Source organism: Talpa occidentalis, unplaced genomic scaffold (assembly GCF_014898055.3).
Source record: "Talpa occidentalis isolate TD23 unplaced genomic scaffold, MPIMG_talOcc4v2.1 talOcc4.16, whole genome shotgun sequence".
In the NCBI taxonomy this organism is placed as follows: Eukaryota; Metazoa; Chordata; class Mammalia; order Eulipotyphla; family Talpidae; genus Talpa; species Talpa occidentalis.
Genome location: NW_023601653.1, coordinates 73026537 through 73038934, shown reverse-complemented (window position 1 = coordinate 73038934; position 12398 = coordinate 73026537). Strand labels below are relative to the sequence as shown.

Sequence of the window (12398 nt, the reverse complement as noted above, 5' to 3'; positions counted from 1 at the left end):
AATCTGCCCCATGCCCGGACTTTTGTCAGACGACATGAATAGCATGGCTCCCCATAGGCAGAACCTATTTAGAGAAGGCAGGTTTGCAGGGTCTGTGGTGCCCCTCTTCCTGCCCCGTAACAGATTTGGCGTCCAACGTGATTTAGGACAGAGCCATCCGTGGTTAGTCAGCTCCATGGGGAAATTGGGCTTCTCTATGGCACTGGCTATCATAAGTGCAAATGTGATTTTTGGTTTTCTAGAGTTTGTTTCATATGTAGATTTGCTGTCGAAAAACTGGCTTGGGGGCCTCCGAGGTGGCGCAGCGGTTGAGCGCTGGGTTGCGAAGCTGCCCACAGCCTCTGCAGCGCCGGTTCGATCCCCGGCTGTTATAGGACGGGGAGAGGGGTAGCCCAAACCCTGCAAACCTGCCTATTCTAAATGGGTTCTGCCATCAGCCGCATCAACACAAAACATAGGAGACTTTAATGAAAAGGAACTTTAATAAAACTAGGAAACAATACAGGTAAGGCAAAGAATCTAGTTTCTAAATCAAGCACCCAAATTTACCCATCCCCTCATGGGTAAAAGTCCATCCAAATGGGATTGGCCCAGAGCAAGGCCCAAGGCCTGCCACAAGTCTAAAGCATCTTCCAGTGGGGACCCACAGCAAAGGGTCAGAAACAAGCAGACAAGCCCGGAAGGAAAAGAGCAAAATCAACATCAAGATAAAAGCTGCCATTGTCACCTCCCCATGGGTCTCACCCACATCTGTGTCACCCAGTCCACGACCAAAAGACAAGCGCAGTTTCTTTACGTGTTTCTAGGCTCCATGCGTCTCCTCCAGGTCTCCTGGCTCCATCCTGCTTCCTTCCTCAGTCTCTTCTGCAGCTTCTCTTCTTCCTGCTCAGCTCCACCCTCCCTTGGGTGGGGCGGGGAACCTCCCCATTTCCTGGGGACCACCCTGTTACACGGCCACCAGAGGAGGGTCCCGCATGGCGCACAGACCTCTCCTGGCGCCCGCTGCTCCCCTCAGCAGTGTACTTCGTCAGTCTGCCTGTTCTGCCCCCTGCTCTGGCTCTGGTGAATTCTCTCACCCTCCCGCGCTTCTGACTGTACCCAATGCTTGTATAAATAAATAAATAAATCTTTACAAATAAGTAAACTCTTTAAAAAAAAAAAGAAAGAAAAACTGGCTTGGGCTTTGTGAAGATTCTGTGTGTCTCTGTGTAATTTGTTTGTACTCACTTGCTAAGAGATTTGATTTTGTGGAAGTTCTGTGCAGCAGTTTTGTAACAGGGGGGTCCCCAGGAAAGGGGGAGGGTCCAGGTTTCCTGCCCCACCCAAAAGAAGGGTGGAGCTGAGAGAGAAGCTGCAGAGGAGACTGAGGAAAGAAGGAAGCAGGATGGAGAGCCAGGAGGAGACCTGGAGGAGGTACATGGAATGCAGAGACATGTGAAGAAACTGTGCTTGCCTTTTGGTCATAGACTGGGTGACACAAATGTGGGTGAGAGACCCGTGGGCAGGTGACAATGGCGGTTTTTGTCTTGATTTTGATTTTGCTCTTTTCCTTCCAGACTTGTCTGGTGGTTTCTGATCCTTTTCTGTGGGCCCCCACTGGAAGATGCTTTAGACTTGTGGCAGGCTTTGGGGCCTTGCTCTGGGCCAATCCTGCTTGGGTGGACTTTTACCCATGAGGGGACGGGTAACTTTGGGTGCTTGATTTAGAAACTAGATTCTTTGCCTTTCCTGGATTGTTTCCTAATTGTATTAAAGTTCCTTCCCATTAAAGTCTCATATGTTTTGTGTTGATGCAGCGGACGATAGAACCCATTTAGAGCAGGCAGGTTTTGGGGGTCTGGGGTGCACCTCTCCCTGCCCTGTAACAGATTTACTCAAAAGTTTAGGTAGTATGTTGGACCATGTGGCCAAATCAAAGATGGCATCTGAGGCCACTTGGCAGGCTCTTGTAAAACTCAGCGGTTCTTAGTTGCTAGGACTTTGGACCTTTTTTCTTTTTGTGATCTTTGCTGTCTCATTAGCATTTCTAAAGGCAATAATGATTCTTCAGTGTTATGTTGCTTTGTCTTTGGCTACTTCCTGACCTCTGCCTGGGGGTTTTGCAAGCCAATTGTGGAGCAGTGATGTTTAAAATAGCAAATGTATGCCTGGGTGTTAAGGAAAGAGCAACCTTAAGCAGTAACTGGTAATTGCTGGTAGCCTTGATGGATTCTTGGAGGTAACTTGAATTTTTGCAAAGTCTGGATCAGAAAAATTAAAAAGATTTTGTCTGAGTCTGAAAGTGCAACAGGGTGGTCCCCAGGAAAGGGGGAGGTTCCCTGCCCCACCCAAGGGAGGGTGGAGCTGAGCAGGAAGAGGAGAAGCTGCAGAAGAGACGGAGGAAGGAAGCAGGATGGAGCAAGGAGACCTGGAGGAGGCGCATGGAGCCTAGAGACACGTGAAGAAACTGCGCTTGTCTTTTGGTCGTGGACTGGGTGACACAGATGTGGGTGAGACCCGTGGGGAGGTGACAATGGCAGCTTTTATCTTGATGTTGATTTTGCTCTTTTCCTTCCGGGCTTGTCCAGTTGTTTGTGACCCTTTTCTGTGGGTCCCCACTGGAAGATGCTTTAGACTTGTAGCAGGCTTTGGGGCCTTGTTCTGGGCCAATCCCATTTGGATGGACTTTTACCCACGAGGGGACGGGTAACTCTGGATGCTTCATTTAAAAACTAGACTAGAAACTAGACTCTTTGCCTTACCTGTATTGTTTCCTAGTTTTATTAAAGTTCCTTTTCATTAAAGTCTCCTATGTTTTGTGTTGATGCGGCGGATGGCAGAACCCATTTAGAATAGGCAGGTTTGCGGGGTTTTGGGCTGCCCCTCTCCCTGTCCCATAACAAAAGGATTTGCTGCTGTGAATTTAGTCTACACAATATGTTTTGGGCATGTTTGCCATTTGAATTCTGGATTTAATTGCTGGTGTAAGACAAGATTCTAAGTTTCTGCTTGCTACGGAGGAAGGTCTGCTGTGGAAAGCACTCTTTATGGTGCATGATGTAACTATACCAGGTTTTCATACCTGTGTTGTTGCTGTCTCCCTCCCTGGTGTGGGGGAGGTGTAATCTGTGCTTTGATGTTGAATCTGCTCTTTCAGCTTCTGTCCAAGTGGCTAACAGAAGTAAGGAGATGACTCCTTTTAATTGAAAGTTAATTGCTGATATTTTGATTTTGCTTTTTCAGGTTCTGCTCCAGGAAACCTAAGTATTGCCTGCTTGGTGGCTAACAAGAAATGATTCCTTTTGCTTAAAAGTTAACTGTTACTTTTGCTCTTTCAGCTGCTGTACAGGATATCCCAGGATTGGCTTCCAGTAAAAAGGCTTGAACACTGAAAACCCTAAAGTGATAAACAACGTCTTGTAATTCTTGTAATTAATAAAACTTTTTCTTTCTATTTCCAAAATCTTAGGTTTGTAGGATGACAACTGGAACCTGTGATTTCTGCCATCAACACTCCACATTTTTTTGGACTTTTTGACATTTTTTTTCTGAGACTATGGAGTAAAACTGCCGTTACATAACATAGTCCACGTGACATCACTAAAAAAAACTGTCTTTGTCTATATGTTGTATGTCTGTATGTCCTTTCTGTGGGTCTTTGTCTTGGCCTTCAGTGGTGGACAAATTGGTATGCATGGTGCCTATAGACATTGGAAAAAAAAGAATCTCCAGTTATGAGGAAAAAACTAAAAGTTATGGTTTGCTTGTCAACATTATACTACTGAACTAAGCTGATGCCTTCATAGAGATTGAATATTGTTGTTTCTGTTGCTTTCTGATTTTTATGGCAAAGCTTCCCAGAAATCTAAATTCAAGTAAAAGTTTGGTAGCCTGTCATTTGGTTGATCTAAAGAAATTTTGTGGAACCTCAGTGGAGCTCCTGAGACACTCTACAAAGTTTCTCCCTTTCCTCCTGAGAAAGGCATTAGAGGAATTTGTCCTATTTGGTTTACCTAGTAAAGTAAATCTATTACAGGGCAGGGAGAGGGGCAGCCCAGACCCCGCAAACCTGCCTATCTAAATGGGTTCTGCCATCAGCCGCATCAACACAAAACATAGGAGACTTTAATGGGAAAGAACTTTAATACAACTAGGAAACAATACAGGAAAGGCAAAGAATCTAGTTTCTAAATCAAGCACCCAAAGTAACCCATCCCCTCATGGATAAAACTCCATCCAAATGGGATTGGCCCAGAGCAAGGCCCCAAAACCTGCCACAAGTCTAAAGCATCCTCCAGTGGGGACCCACAGAAAAGGGTCAGAAACAACCAGACAAGCCCAGAAGGAAAAGAGCAAAATCAAGATAAAAGCTGCCATGGTCACCTCCCCATTGGTCTCACCCACATCCGTGTCACCCAGTCCATGACCAAAAGACAAGCACAGTTTCTTCACGTGTCTCTAGGCTCCATGCGCCTCCTCCAGGTCTCCTCCTGGCTCTCCATCCTGCTTCCTTCCTTCTCAATCTCCTCTGTAGCTTCTCTCCCTGCTCAGCTCCACCCTCCCTTGGGTAGGGCAGGGAACCTGGAACCTCCCCCTTTCCTGGGGACTACCCTGTTACAAAACTAGCGGGGAAGCCTTGTCACTTGGGAAAATGGTAAAACTTTGACATGTGCAGAAATGTTAACATTGGTTTTCCAAAACATGTATAAAACCTCTCAGTATCTGATATGTATGTAAATTGTCAATGGTGATTGTCACCTTGTAATATCGTATACTTCAATTGTTTGATAGCTACAGAAATTGTGTCTGGAGAAAATAAGAAGGAAAGGCCTCAACAGATTCCTATTGAAGGAACTTTTGGTGGGTTTTAAAAAAAAAATTCCTACAAAGGACTGAATAGACTCTTGGAGATACACCTGACTTCTGCTAAGTTTTGACTTAATACAGGAAATTTTGTTATATTTTGTTCTGATTCAACAAAGTTTTCTTCTTTTGACTGACCAGGACCTGCAGCAATGTTGAATTTTTTTTTTCTTTTTTCAGCAGAGTTAACTTGTGTGCACATTTTCTCTCCCCTTGATACCAACACAGCATAAAAATAGTGGTAGTAATTTTTTTTTACTACTTATCTCAGAGTCTGTTTTTGCATAACATCCTTAGGGCTTTTGTCAGCTTAAACTAAAAAAATTGGACTTGAGTTTCATTGTGTGGCTTTGAGTGGAGTTCTTCCAGGAAGTTGAAACAGCTGAACCAAGAAGAGGAGAACCTATTGCTTTGTAGGGTTCCAGAGACCTCCAAAGAAGGTGAGGAAGCTTGCCTCCATTGGCAGGACTGGACAACCCAGAAAATGAAATAGCACTGGTACCCTCGAGAAGAGGAAGCCCAGGTGGAGTCTGGTGAGACCAACTTTGTTCTTCAAGCCTACGTGGACCAGAAGTCAAGAGTTTGCTCCTGATTCCAACAAGCCAGCTAAAATTGCTGTTTAGTTATTCTGCCCTGTGATTGTATGCAAAAATAGGCAATATGGTTTAAAAGTAGAGTTAGTTTGCAAACTTCTGCTATGCTGTTAACAATTTGGGATCAAGGTTGAGAGAACTTGTTGTTTTTTTTTTTACATGAGTTCAACCAATTTTAAGATTTTTTTCCCTGTGAATTTGATATACTTGCCGTCTTGTTTTAGCTAATGGCTCCAGATTTTTTTCTTTAGGCTTGGAAATGGACTATATTCCAGTTATGGAAAACTGTCATACTGGACATTCATGGACAGTGCTGCTGCCTAATTTGTTGCTTCTCTTACACACATTGTAACCCTGAAAAAAGACGTCTCCTAATGTTATGGAGCAGCCCCGATATAAAACAGGTTGCCTGGCTGTGGGTCCTCACCCACACGCTTAAAAGGGACTTATGAATACTCCACTACAGGCACACACAAAAGGTTAATAAAAGGTTTATTTACAAGGGAAAAGGAATTGAGGAAATGTACAACTCAGGGAGAAAATAGGGAAATAAAGTCTTCAATACGTCCTACCCGATCTGCCGACCTGGAAACCCAATGGCACTCTGAGAGCTGGCTGAGTGCTACAAGCTGGCGGAGAGCCAAAAAAGGGAGCCTCCCAAAGCCCACGTGTCTGGTTTTATACCAAACCTGGCTGCTTAACTCCACCCTCCGGTTCCAGCCACCTTCCCTTTGGTGGTGATGGGATTTGTCTTTCCCAGTGTCCTGATAGCTTTGGTCTGGAATGGGGGTGGAGTCCACAAAGCCTGTATGAAATTAGCTTTAGGACATCCTTTTCCCCCTAACAATTAGACTACACCCTGAGTTCTGTGCCACCATAGTACATGGTGAACTAAAAATTAAAAGGGGGATTGTAACAGCGTGGTCCCCAGGAAAGGGGTTTCCTGCCCCACCCAAGGGAGGGTGGAGTTGAACAGGGAGAGAAGCAGCTGCAGAGGAGACTGAGAAAAGGTAGGAAGCAGGATGAAGAGCCAGAAAGAGACTTGGAGGAGGCACTGGAAGCTGAGAGACATGTGAAGAAACTGCGCTTGCCTTTTGGTCGTGGCCTGGGTGACACAGATGTGGGTGAGAGACCCGTGGGCGGTTTTTGTCTTGATTTTGATTTTGCTCTTTTCCTTCCATACTTGTCTGGTGGTTTCTGATCCTTTTCTGTGGGTCCCCACTGGAAGATGCTTTAGACTTGGGGCAGGCTTTGGGGCTTTGCTCTGGGTCAATCCTGCTTGGGTGGACTTTTACCCACTAGGGGACGGGTAACTTTGGGTGCTTGATTTAGAAACAATATACCTTGCCTTTCTTGCTCCCTGACCAGGGGTTGAACTCATGCCACAGTGGCTGGAAATAGCTTCAAAACTCTGAGACTTTAACCCCTGCACCACCAGGGAGGTTGGGAGATATTTATTAAGTAAGTACTATGGCAGGAGTTTTAAGGAAGTTCTGAGAAAGCCATTTCTCTGCAGGAGTCACGCTTATGAGAGGGGGCTGCCTTCTGCCTTCCGTTCTTTGGAATAGAAGGTGTGGGTTTGTTCCTAGTGGAACATTCCAAGCTTCGTTGCCAGGGTGTGATTATTTCCCAACAATTAGATGGTATTCCGAGGAGATACTTGCTCTGTGTCTTCTGAACTTCTTCCTTGTAGTGCTGTTTTCCATTTGTGTGGGTAAGAAGGACAGAAAGAGACTGGAGCAGGGTCAGGTCTAGAGAGACTCTGGGGTGGAGGTGGAGGTCAGTTGCAGCCCCTGTCCTAAATGAACCTGGACAGGACAGTGCCTGTGTAAGGGAGGGATGGACTTGAGGGAGGTTTTTTTTTTTAAAGATTTTATTTATTTATACAAGAACTGGGGTACAGGCCCGGGGTGCGGGAGGCTAAGAGAATTCACGAGATAGAGTGGGGAGCAGAAGAGGCAGACTGGCAGAAAATACACTGTTGAGGGGAGCAGTGGGCGAGACAGGAGAGGTCTGCCCCTCCAAGTGGGTGTCTCCCTGCGTGGCAGGGAATTGAACCCGTGCTGCAGAGGCTGTAGACAGCTCTACAGCACTGTGCTCAACCCACGGCGCCACCACCACCTGGGGGGAGGCCCCTGAGGGAGCTTTAATAAGAAGTCTCTGCCCTTGAGAGGGATGTGGGTGGTGAAGGAAAGGAGAAATCAAAGATGACAGAGATAGGGGTTGAGTTTGGATGGAGAGGATAATGCATTCAATGTGGGATGTATTGAGATTGAGGTACTGCAAGAAATGAAAGGAAATGAAAATTTAGAAATAAGAATTTGCGACTCAAGCAATACCTGTAATTTGTCCCTTAGAAAATTTCAGGCATTCATTCTAAACTCCGGTTCAGAAAGTCTAGTTCTGATGATAGACCTGTCGTCTATCATCCCAAACAAGGTAAGCATCTGTGAGGTCTTTGCTGCCTCACAACCTCCCTCATCTCCTCTTTTGTGTTGTGTTGTCTAATATTTTAATTCTGCCCTGCTTTTAACTCCCTCAAATTAATAGTGATTATTAGATAGTTTTCTTTTTTCTTCTCCTGGAACACCTGAAGCCAAAAGAGTAACATATCAAGATTATCATCTGCTGGATTGTTTTCTTAACCAGTTTTCCTCGTCTCCCCATAGCACAGGTTTGTTGTTCTTACCCTAGTTGGTCAGCGGGAGGCAATGCTATGGGCAAATGTTCCCATTTGTTTTCTAATTTTTTTTAAAAGATTTATTTATTTATACAAGCACTGGGTACAGTCAGAAGCGCAGGAGGGTGAGAGGATTCACCAGAGACAGAGTGGGGAACAGAACAGGCAGACTAACTGAAATACACTGCTGAGGGGAGCAGCGGGCGAGTCAGGAGAGGTCTGCTGCGCCATGTGGGTCAGCTCCCTCTGGGGATCAAACTCTCACCACTGTGGCTGCTGACAGTGTCTTAGTGCTGAGACTTAACCCCTTTCGCCACTAGGGAGGCCCTGATTTCTTATTCTTAAAGGAAAGACTTCCAGCAGGAGGGACACAGCTTCCTTTCTCTCTCTTTGTTCCTTACAGGCATGTTAATAGCTACGATAGCCTCCCCAGAGACGACTCACAAGGACTTGGCATGGGATGTCTCAGAAAAGACCATTGAGAACTTTAATGACGCCCTCCAAGTTTCTGGTCAGGTGAGGGCACCTCTGACACCTTCCTGACTCCAGCCCGGGTAAGACCACCTCCATCAAATGGGTGATTTGGGCTTAGACCCATTGTTCCTGAGGCATGGGAAGAGTTTCCAGTCAGCAGGGCACTATTTGTTCAGTCCATTCACAGCTCCAGGGCTGGTTCCATGGCCTTGACCATCCCTTTCCCACCCTCTGACCACTGGTCCAGCTTTATCCTCTCCTAGGTTTCCTCTTCTGCCTTGCTCTACCAGGGATTGCTATTGTCTTCACAACTCCACCCTTCAACCTTCCTTCCTTTTGAGTCCCTTCTCTCCAATAGTTGTCAGCAGATACTATCCTCCAAACCCTCAAGATGCTGGAAATCAAAATCACGAGTAACAAGTTGTCACCTCCACTGTGCCAGAAAGTGACAGATGTCATCATCAAGTATCTGAGGACCTTGGTGAGGAGCCTGTGTCTCTGGGTTGAGGGATCTGGGGGAAAAGAGAATCCTAGGTCTGAACCCAGAGGTTCATTTGTGGGGGGTAATTGCACTTAGAAACTAAGTGGGGCCTGGAATATGAGTACCTCAAGCTTCTGACAGTTTGCTACAACCCATATCTCACCCCTGGATATATCCCAAGAATGGTGACCTAGACAGAAATGCAGATACTGTTATGGAATGAAGAGGTGAAAGGTGAGATGCAAAGGAGAGAAGGATTTGGGCTATTGGCCTCAAAGTCCGATCTGGTCTTCAGACTGTCCATGCCCTGGGCAGACAGTCCCTTTTGTTACTGCCACTCCACCAGCCATCTCGATCTACTAACCTGTTTAATCTACCCAACTGTCTGCTAGTTCCCCCCCCCCAACCCCGTAGACTGTATATTCATGACTCTGCTTAACAGTCTACCCACATACTTCCATATTGACTTTCCTGGTGCTGGGTTAATCTGGTATCTCCTTTTCTAGGGTAATTATATACCTATAGATATCTTTTCTTCCTCTTGACTCACCTTCCTTACCATACCCATCTCTCATCAAAAACCTTGACCTGCTAGGGGCTTTGTAAAGTTGCTTCCACAATCTACCCACCTTCCTGGTGGTTTACTAGCTGCTGCATGGGAAACTCCCTGATCTGGGAACCTTGATCCAAACTCTTATCCCAACACACAAGCCAGAGATTTCTTGTCTTCTTGTGCTCCCTCACACTCTAAGATGCTCTTGTGCTCCATCACTGGAAAGGTGAACACTGGATAGGGTGGTAGGTGGGGTAGGTGAATTCCTTTTATTTTTTTTAAGATTTATTTATTTATGCATACAAGAAATGGGGTGAGTGGGGGGGGTGAGAAGATTCACTAGAGACAGAGTGGGGGGCAGAACAGGCAGATTTACTGCAATACACTGCTGAGGGGAGCTGCGGGCGAGACAGGAGAGGTCTGCTGCACCATGTGGTGCACCATGTGGTCTGCTGCACCCGGCTCCCTCTCTGGGAATCGAATTCATGCCACAGTGGCTGCCGATAGCTTGATAGTGCTGTGTCTTTAACTCCTACACCACCTGGGAGGTCCAAATTCCTTCCCTTTGGATAGAAGAGAATTACTTCTTGACCAAAGCTGATTCTCAGCAGCCTGGGGACTCATCTTGGAGATTAACCTTGGGACATTTAGTCTTCCTCTTTTCAGAAGCCATCCAAAGAATTGGAGGAGAAATGTACTGCAGTCCTACTGGCTATAGGGTCCTACCATCCGGAAATGATCACTGAAAAACTCTGGGACAGAGTTTATCTGTACACCTTGCCTCCCAGAAGCCTCCTGGTTGCCGTTGGGAAACTCACCGTCTGCCCGGGTATGGATCCCTGTGGTGGAAGAGTGAGTCTGAATTGAGGACTTGGTCACGGGCGGGGTGCTGTCATGCCCATCCTCCTGCCTCCTCTCACTGAACATTTCTACTGAGCAATTGGGGGTGTGTAGTGGGGAGGAGACCAGCCAGGATTCCTGTGGGATTGATGAGCACTCAGGAGGGAGGCTGACCAGGAGTGGCACAGTAGGAAAAATATTAGGACAGAGGGGACTGGGACAGGAGAAATGACTTGGAAACAAATGAAGATGGAGGGAAAAGACAGACGAGAATGCTCCCATTCAACTGTGGTGGGAAGGAGCAGAAGAGTAAGTGACGGATGCTTTGTTTAGGGGACCCTGAAGCTGTGCAGCTGTCAGGGTCTTGGAAGGCAGTGTGTGTGTGTAGGTTGTGGCGATAGCTTGATTTGTCTGTCTGCTGACATCCATTATTGTGCAGGATGAGCCCAAGCCTTGCCATGTGGGCTCCCTCCTGGCACAGATACCAGTAACAGCAGACACACCCTCACCCACCCCTCTCCCTCCCTCCAACACCAAGCGGGCAGGAAAGTCAAGTCACTGGACAAATAACACCCCCTGCCCCTTCTTGACCACTTGGAGTTGGATCTAAGGAGAGGCTGTGGGACGTCAGCTGACCTGCTGGACACAAGCGTCCAAATGAAAAGGCATGTGGGCTGGCTGCAAAGCAAGCACAGGGCACACCATGGCAGAAATGCATCTCCTGAACGAATCCCGCCAACTTCAGATAGCACGACCCTTGGTTTCCTTAAGGGCCCTTGGAGGGCAGTGTGTGTACGCAGGCTGTGGCAAGGCCTTGTGTTCGCTTGCTGTGCTAGCACGCCTTGTTGAGCTGATCTTCCCAGCAGACCTGTGACGTAGTCACATCAGGTATAGCAGTCCTTGTTGACAGCGGAGGAAGCTGAAGCTCAGATATAGATATATATCTATAATAATATAATATATATCTATATTATATATATTTTTATATAAATATATATCTCTCTATATATATTTGAAGATTTATTTTTATTTATTTATGCATAGACGAACTGGGGTATAGGCCAGAGGTGCAGGGAGAGAGAGGATTCACCAGAGACAGAGTGGGGAACAGAACAGGCAGAATGACCGAAGTACACTGCTGAGGGGAGCAGCAGGGAGTCAGGAGCGGTCTGCTGCGCCATGTGGGTTGCTCCCTGGCCAGCCGGGGAATCGAACTCATGCTGCAGAGGCTGCAGACAGCTTCATAGGCTATGTCTTAACCCCTTGCGCCACCGGGGAGGCCCAGAAGCTCAGCTATATGAAGTTACTCACTCCAGGTTGTCCGTACTCTTTGGAGGCAGAGCTAGTGAGCAGAACCCAGTGCTCCTGGCCCCTAGTCATCAGTGTCCTAGTCAATAAGGTCTTCTACAGTAATGCCGGAAGACTCCCTCCCTGGAAGAGAAATGTCTTTCTTGTACTCTCCCTCTCAGGTATAGCCCACTGCATTGGCACCACATGGGAACATATCCTGCGCCTTCTGGGGATGACCCAGGAAGAGGAAGACATGTTGGCATTATGTCAAGGTGAGGGGTAGGAGGGCCTGGGCAAACTTCTTTGGGAATTAGGGATGGAGGAAAGAAGAGCAGGAAGAGACTGGGTTTTCTGAATGTGGACCCAGAAACCTGGAGAAGGTGCAGGAGAGAACAAACCTAAAAGCAGGCCAGGTGCGAACAGATCCTTTTCTCCATCTGACCTTTCGTGAGGATGGTTGGTTTGGGGCAAGGACCAAGCTCGATGGGGGTACTGTGGGGTTGACAGTCTCAATCACTTTTCCCACCCCTGCAGGGGGGATCAGCTGCAGTTGGAAGGCAAGATAACCGTAGTGGTAGTGGTGGTGAGTGGGTTGGTCTTTCCCGGAACAGAATGCCAGAGGCCCTTTTAGTGTTGGGATGAGAA

At 46.9% G+C, this 12398-nt stretch overlaps 1 protein-coding gene across 1 annotated transcript in view; it reads left to right on the top strand.

Annotated features, from left to right (window-relative positions):
* The first annotated feature begins 6534 nt into the window (after positions 1-6534).
* LOC119247832 (maestro heat-like repeat-containing protein family member 1) overlaps positions 6535-12398 on the top strand; it is a 47353-nt gene continuing 41489 nt past the window's right edge. The window contains exons 1-6 of the mRNA XM_054696541.1: positions 6535-6559; positions 7793-7874; positions 8519-8631; positions 8948-9070; positions 10290-10452; positions 11933-12025. Coding sequence (XP_054552516.1) covers positions 6554-6559; positions 7793-7874; positions 8519-8631; positions 8948-9070; positions 10290-10452; positions 11933-12025 — 580 coding nt within the window. The 5' untranslated portion in view covers positions 6535-6553. The remainder of the gene's footprint in view (positions 6560-7792; positions 7875-8518; positions 8632-8947; positions 9071-10289; positions 10453-11932; positions 12026-12398) is intronic.